The sequence below is a fragment of the Bidens hawaiensis genome, unplaced genomic scaffold, assembly GCF_021521415.1.
Source record: "Bidens hawaiensis isolate Kalapana, Puna unplaced genomic scaffold, B.hawaiensis_p1.1 tig00019721_1, whole genome shotgun sequence".
Classification (NCBI taxonomy): domain Eukaryota; kingdom Viridiplantae; phylum Streptophyta; class Magnoliopsida; order Asterales; family Asteraceae; genus Bidens; species Bidens hawaiensis.
The window spans coordinates 287054-295443 of NW_027492997.1; the positions used below are offsets into that span (position 1 = coordinate 287054).

Genomic DNA, 8390 nt, shown 5'->3' on the forward strand with positions numbered 1-8390 from the left:
TTTATTTATATTTTGAGTTATGATTGTTTTCTGGGTTTTTTTTGTGTGACCATAGATGCTTCTAGCACTTCTCATTTTTGTCTCACTTTATTTTTAATCGTCTTGCTATTTTATTCTTTTGTAATGATTTGTTTTATTTTTTAATGTAGATTTGTTTTGATTTAACATGTATATATTATTTCGTCACGTTCATTATATTTTTTATCAATTGAGATATGTAGGTTTTTTAGATTTTTAATGAACGAACACCCCATAGTTCCATAGTTAGGAAATGGAGATGTTTGGGTGAGCGAGTCACCTATTAGTAGCCCAAGTGGCTGTTAAAAAATAAAGGTATATTGGTTTTATCAATCTCAACTATCGTCTTTTGGTCACTGTCGGTCCCAACTAACGAATTGGCTGCTGACGGTCTCAACTTTTAACGTATTTGCTCCTAATGGTCCGCGACTAACAAAATCCTAACACCGTTAGTTTCAGGTCGTCGGAAAAACGTTTTTGGCTGGAAAAGTCAAATTTGTAGCCGAAAAACACCACCTGAACACCGCAATCATTACCAATTGGCTCACTGCCAACCAACTATCACCACTTGAGCACCATCAACCGATTCCGACGATGGTTCTATGGTTTCCGGCAACCTCAATAATTGGGTATTTTACTAGAAAAAGGTTTATAAATGTCCGATACAAAGTTACCAAGATGTTTGAGACGAAAATGTTAAGTTTTCGAAAAAAATTGAGTTTTCCGGCGACCTAAAACTAACGACGTTAGGATTCTGTTAGTCACGGACCGTTAGAAATAAATACGTTAAAAGTTGGAACCGTCAGCAGCCAATTCGTTAGTGGGGACCGGTAATGACCAAAAGATGATAGCTGGGATTAATAAAAACCGGTATACGATAAATAAATAACCAAACCAATAAATATTTTAGACCAACATTTTACATCTTTTTTCTTTGTGTTATTTGATGGTCAATTCCCGCATAAATCTTGAATGGGTTTTTGCTAGAAACAAAGGGTTTTTCGAAATTCGTACTACAGATGTCTGCTCCGTTGTTTCTCTTCGAAAACGGTGTCGTATCACCTACCGTGCACATTCCTCCAGTAACAACCTTGCTTCAATCACACCCTGGTTTGTTCATTATCTGAGTCTTTTATTATTTGCCAATTTCTTAAGTTTAATTCAATTTCATTGATGCATGGCACATTTTTATCGACTTATTGTTAGCCAAATGCGATTTAAATATAATCAGAAATCAAAATAGGGTTATGATTTTTAACCACGGTTCACGAGCGGGGTCTCACCAGAAGCAGCCTCTCTATTTCTACGGGGTAGAGGTAAGGCTGTCTACGTCTTACCCTCCTCAGACGCTACTATAGCTTTGCTATTGGTGGGATATACTGAGTACGATGATGATGATGATGATGATGATGATGATGATTTTTAACCACGGTTCACCGGGTAGTTTTATATTCGGCCTCTAAGACCCAAAGCTTTATTTTTAGTAGAATCGGATTTAGGTGCTGTTCAAAAAGCTCGATAAAAAGCTTGAATAAAACTAGCTAAAAGAACTTGATTTGATTCAACCTGAGCTAAGCTGGCTTATTTTTGTAACCGAGCCAAAATCTACCCAAGCTGAGCTGCTTCGTTCAATTCGGGCTCGAGCTAGAAACCACTCTGGCTCAACTCATGAACAGCCCTAAGTCGGATTTGCTATCCAAAAGGGGGTTGCGGTGCAGCTTGTTGCCCGTTTACCAGCTACTTTATTGTAATCAATTTGATCGTATTAATAGAATAATAGGGTTATCCAAATAGAAATATATGGGTTTTTAAACACATATCTAAACAATAACATCCCACAAAGTGATGGGTGGTTTAGTAACTCTCGACGAGGACCAATGGAGTTTAGTGGGATGGGTTCAAGACTCTATCAAAGAAGGGACGTTAAAGCAAATAATTAATTCAGATATAAGGGATGAAATATCCCCTAAATGTTTGAAGGAATTTGTTAAACTTGCCGATAGATGTTTGCAAGACAATCCAAAGCAACGACCTACCATGGTCGAGGTTGTCGTCAGTCTTGAGAATGCACTGAACATACAAGAGAGATTCATTATGCAACCTGCAGGCAGTAGAACATTTTTTTGGTAAAATGGTTGATATGCTTCCATTCGCTTCCAACGAAGAAAACTATGGTATCTCTTGAATAGTTTTGATATATTCTTAATATTTAGGTGTATCCCTCTTTTCAAATATTAGTTTCTTGGGACGCGAGAAATTGTAGATTTACCCCAAGTATAGGATGGAATAGCATTCAAATGTTGCTAGTTAGTGTTATATGGGATTCATCTGCAGTGAGATGCTTGTTTAAGACGTTCTAGAGGACATACTTTCTTTTAGTGTTCTAACCGGGCAAAATTCTCTTACAAAAACTAGTGGACATGGTAACGAAATTTTAGTGATGTATTCTTTTGGTTTGCCTAGAGTGTAGGAGGATGTATGCTAGTATAGAGACTCTGCATTACCTACAAAAGTTGTATAAAATTCTCTTACAAAAACTAGTGGGCGTGGTAACGAAATTTTGCTCGACCCAGTTACTTTCCAACAATCATGCATATTTGAATAAACATTTTTTTGTGGCGATTTAAAGCTTAAACTTGCATGTATATAATCTCTTTGTGTTCTGTTTCAGTCCATGGTGTTTCGAAGTTATCAAGCAACATCAACGACAACAGTAGAATTGCTAGTAATACTGTTCGTTCGGACAATAGTATGTTTTCGAAGATGAAAGAAGTTTGTGCTAAATTCCAAAGTCCAAACCCAGGTCTGAAAGAATATACGTTTGATGATTTAGAAAAGGCTACGAAGAAGTTTAGTCCAAATTTATTATTGGGCAGGGGAGGTTTTGGGATGGTGTTCTTAGGCTGGGTCGAGCAGAACACGTTAGCTGTTACGTTATTTATTTTAATTTCAAGTTCAAGGACTATTTATGTTTTTATTTGTTTGTTTGGGTTGCTACTGTAAGTCGAACTCTATTTAAGTTAAAGTATTATTGAATAAAGGTTATGTTTTGGAGATAAACCCTAGCCTCTCTTTCTAGTTTTCTCTATAATCTTCTTTGACTATCAAGGGTATCAGAGCATTACAGCCGATCCTTATTGACATATCTCATATCACCATGACTAACACCAGGAATTAAGAAGTTGACAATACTCTCAAGGATCATAGCAAGGCCATCTCAGATCTAAAAGAAACCCTAGCTGCACTGATGAAATAGCAAGAGCAGTCCATGAAACAACAGGAGCAATCTCTGAAGCAACAAGAAGAGATCTTAAGAGCATTCAAGCGACGGCAGTTTCAGCGGCGGTGGCGGCGTTAGTCTCAGCGGCGGCGGCAGTCTCAGCGGCAACGGAGGTAGAGTTTCCTAAGTTTTCGGCCTACGCGGGTCGGAAAGGTAGAGTTTCCTAAGTTTTCGGGGTTAGATGTTGAAGGTTGGATTTACCGCTATGAACACTTCTTCACAATCGACGAGACACCGACAAATCTCAAACTAAGGCATGCGGTTATACACCTTGAGGGGGATACGATTGAATGGCATCAATCGTATATGAGGACATGTGGGCTTACCGTGGCTACACTACCATGGGAAGACTATGTTTTGGCCATTTTGGCTCGTTTCTCAAACGCTATGTTTGAAGATGCAATGGAAGAAATAGCATCTCTTGTCCAAATTGCTGATGACATCGAGGGCCTACAAGAATTTAATTCAGGTTTTGATCGCTTGCTTAATAAGGTTACCATTAGTGAACCATATGCCGTTAGCCTATATGTGAAAGGATTGAAGCCGGGAATAAAAGGGCCAGTAAAGATGTTCAAGCCTCAAACATTACACGAGGCATATGGGTTAGCAAGGCTTCAAACTATCAACAACACGAGCCTGATGAATCGACTTAAAGATGTGGAGGATAGTTCGCACCGTGAAGATACCAAAATTAACCCCCTCCCCCGGTTAATGCTTCAAAACTGCCCTTGCTACCAACTCCAACAACCGTGCCACCGACTTCCAAACCGGGAACGCTTAGCTCGAGATGTTTGACGAGTGATGAACTCGAGCTAAAAAGGGCAAAAGGTGAATGTTTTTGGTGTACCGAGAAGTTCGTTCCGGGCCACAAGTGTAAGAAAAGACAACTCTATATACTGCAAGTGGTAGATGGTGAAGATCAAGCACCAAATGGGGTTGTTGAAGATGATGAAGACAAGGTTCCTTGAATTACTTTTTGAGGGCAAAAAGATGGTTAAGGAGGAAGTATTGTTACGTTATTTATTTTAATATCAAGTTCAAGGACTATTTATGTTTTTATTTGTTTGTTTGGGTTGCTACTGTAAGTCGAACTCTATTTAAGTTAAAGTATTATTGAATAAATGTTATGTTTTGGAGATAAACCTTAGCCTCTCTTTCTAGTTTTCTCTATAATTTGCTTTAACCCTATCATTAGCCCCTTCAAAACAAGGTGTTGAAATTGCTATTGCGGTTAAAAGGCCCAATCAAAAAGGCTTTCAAGGGCATGCTGAATGGCTCGTAAGTATCACCAAATGTTCATCAACTTACATTCAACTATGGGGGCCATAAATTTGATTTTGATCTTCGACAGAAAAACATAATATTCAAATACTCTACTTCTAGTAGGTGCCTTAAGCACCATCTTGTAACCAATTTACTTTCGGGCTCCACTAACTTGCATACGGTTCAAGTAAAAGTATCTTAATGTAAGGTATTAATCAGAGTTGGTATGCAGCGGAAACACAAACACACACGCACAAACGAAAGCAATAAATAAGAGACATCAGATTTTACGTGGTTTGGGCAAGGCGAACTATGTCCATAGGCTGCAACCAGGGTATTTTTATTAAGCACGGTACAAAATATTACAATATGTGACTAGGTATTTATAGATAACAATTAGGTTTAATAGAGTAGGAACCAAGAAAACTCCAAATGGGCCATCCTCAATAATTAAACGGACCGTCCCCTTTTGTCTTTCTAATCGTCAACCAACGAACGGACCTAAACAAAGGCCTTCACTAATCCTGACAATCTCCCACTTGAAGGCCTTGCGATAAACTCTAGCCCACCATTCAAGTACAAAGCAACCCAGTCATCAGTAATATCATCAATCTTTATTAATAAGTTTTCCAAGCTTCTAGTTCGCATAAATGAGCTAAGACTTACCTCCTAATTGCAGCAACCCCTTCAACATCAAGTACCAGAAGGGCCAGTTGAAGCTCCACCGAGCTCCAACTCATCAGCCAAAACTGATCCGTCCTCTATCTCAACTGATACGCATGATCCACCGGTTCCAGAGATAACCCAAGAACCATTACCACTCTCCTCTTTTAGCAAGAGTTCTCTAGGAGAGATTTTATCAATCGGAAAAACGGTTTTTAAAACCCAACGTTGTTTTGTAACTGTTCCCGAAACACAACCCGCGCTACCATTGTCACCAAACCCTTACCTGTTTTAGACCTCCGACCCCGCTCAACTAGAATCACCTTGGCGCGAGGCTCCACTCTTGCAAATTGAACCTTATTTTGCCCCTTCGACTCAGGAAACCCGACTTTGTTTTGAGGGACGGCCCTACTTCCCTCAGTAGGTACTTCCACCATAAACCACATCTGTTTCCACGAGCAATAACCATACTACCTTTAGTTACCTTCCATTTACCTTCACCGAACTTTATTTCCATGCTTGGTTCATCCGGTTCACTAACAAAGACAAGCCTTCTCTTCAATGATGGAATTACCCTAACATTCTTCAAGTTCCAAACGGTTCCCAATGGAGTTACCAAATTAACGTCCCCCATGCTCGTAACGTCAAAAACATCACCATTAGCAATACATACCTTCCCAAAGTTACCAACCTTTAGATTCACCATCTCCCCGCTGTGCGTAGCGTGAAACGAAGATTCGGAATTCATGACCCATGAGTCCACCATGCTATCAGCACTACAAAATAATGCCTCGTCATCACTAACGCCTTCATTAACCTGTTCAGCATTGTTCACCTCAGTAGCCATTCCATGTAATCTGTCTGGACTCACTCTTAACATGTCCAACTTCATTACACCTCAAGCACTTCACATTTTTCCAAGTTCTAGACGAACTCCTCCCTGACTCCCACTGCTCCTGTTATTTTCCCTTCCCCTGCCTGCATAAAACATATCAGAAGATGATCCACCACTCGTGCTTTTCCAGCGAACGTCTTCACCCAGCACATTGTCTCGGACCCCCTCAAATGTCAAACAATCCCCCCCCCCATAGAACTAGTAATGGTCGTTACAGTTCCAGACCAACTCTCAAGCAAAGAAAATAACAATATAATAGCTTGAGTCATATTATCCAACTTATATTATCTCACATTAAGAAAATTTCTCCTTGTATATGCCTTAATGTAAAACAGAATGGAAAAACTAAATAGAAAGATTCTACATAGTAACATGATTATTTCGTTTCTGGATTTTATTTTGTGAATGCATCTTAGGAATCTCTTTCGTAGATAGAACAATTTTTAATCCTTCTGTTAATGTAGCTTAAAATTATGTGAGTTCAGAAAGAGGTGAACTTCCTAGTACGTCTGGCTCATCCTATTATTATTAGACTCTTGGGATACTGCAAAAAAGATGAACGTGAGCGCTTGCTTGTTTACGAGCACATGCCCAACAAACGTTTTGATCACTTTTTATTCACAGGTAGACTATATTAGGATCTTAATTTCTAAACCATTATTCATTAATTTTTTTTCTTAATTGCTATATTATTCTAATTGATTAGTTCGGTAAGATTAATAGTTTTGCACATGCACCAGATACGGCCGAACGACTTTCATGGGGAACACGACTTTTGATAATGATAGGAATTGCCCGTGGACTGACATATTTGCATTCGGCAAATGTCATATATCGTGACTTACAATCCTCTAATATACTTCTGGATGATGTATGTACTCTTAAGCCATTTAAGATTGATGTTGGTGACAAAGCACTGTAATATTTTACTTTTTATGCCATATATCAAAAGGTAACCACTTATTTTACTCTTTCTTATTCCAGAATTTTAAAGCAAAACTAGGGGATTTTGGGTTGGCCGACATCGGGGAAACACATGTTACTACAAGAGTTATGGGAACTTATGGATATGCAGCCCCAGAGTATCTCACAACTGGTGTGTTAGTAATTTGTATTTAAATCAAAACATTTTTGTTTTAATGCTTGTCACTTTTCGTCTTCAGTTTTTTAATTTACAAGAATCGTTTGTTTTTCATGATGCAAAAGTCAATGCCTTCAATTTGTCACCTATCGGTCAAAGACAAAATGTTTATAAACTCTGAACATCATAGTCTTGCGATTCTAAACACCCTTAATTTTATAGGGCATTTGAGTACCAAGGCTGATATCTATGGGTTCGGAGTGTTGTTGCTAGAAAGTATAACAGGCCAAAAGGCAATAGATAGCAATCGGTCAAAAGGGAAGTCGTCGTTGGAATGGGCAATTCCATTCCTATCAAAGAGAAAAAAACTAAAGGAAATAATGGATCCACGTCTAGAAGACAACTACCCCATGAAAGGTGCTTTAAAATGCGCTGCATTGGTATTAAGATGCATCGCAATAAATCCCAAGTATAGGCCTTCAAGTGAAGAAGTCTTGCAGAATTTGGAACAAATATATGCTCTTCAGTAGCTGGTAACCTTAAGACAAATTATTAAGTGAGGGGTGATAATTGTTGTAAAATATTTGTCTGTACACAATCTCTTAGTAAAATATCACATGACGTGGGTATGCATGTACTTTTTAATTAAAAACTATTCAATTAGAACTTGTGAATAAATATGGTAATTTCATTATTTGAACTACTTTTCAAATTGAATTTTAATAATCTAAATTATGACTCATGGTTAATATTGCCGATGTGATACTCCTCGCTTCCACACAATCAATTGTTCATTCTGAATGAGTGTCTTAATAATGAAAATGAATGTTGGACCTATTATCGGTCAAACGTACAATTTAGGGTGACCTATAGCCGAACCTGATACAAATTAAAGCCCATTCGAAGAACCATCAGGCTAAGTGAAGCATGGCTTGCGGATGCCAGCCTTTAGTCTTCCATCCAACCTTTGGGTTTTTATATTTATCTCTTTAATTTAATAATGATCTTTTTATATGTTTATCCAATTTCATAACTGTCGTTTTAGTTTTTTTATTTAAACATTGTAATCCTTGTTGGATGGTTCAATTTTCTTTTGAAGAATAAGAATTTTCTTGAACAATATTTGTTCTTTGTCTTTCGGGTAATCGAAGGTAGGTTATCAAGCTAGGGTTTCTAGCGTCCACTCGTAT

The 8390-nt window shown here is 38.2% G+C and overlaps 1 protein-coding gene across 1 annotated transcript; it reads left to right on the forward strand.

Moving 5' to 3' along the window:
- The first annotated feature begins 6674 nt into the window (after positions 1-6674).
- Positions 6675-7730, forward strand: LOC143559178 (putative serine/threonine-protein kinase PIX13). Its single transcript, XM_077047842.1, has 4 exons — positions 6675-6743; positions 6826-6990; positions 7104-7215; positions 7423-7730. Exons 1-4 carry the CDS (start codon positions 6675-6677, stop codon positions 7728-7730), a joined length of 654 nt encoding a protein of 217 aa, XP_076903957.1.
- Positions 7731-8390: the final 660 nt, after the last annotated feature.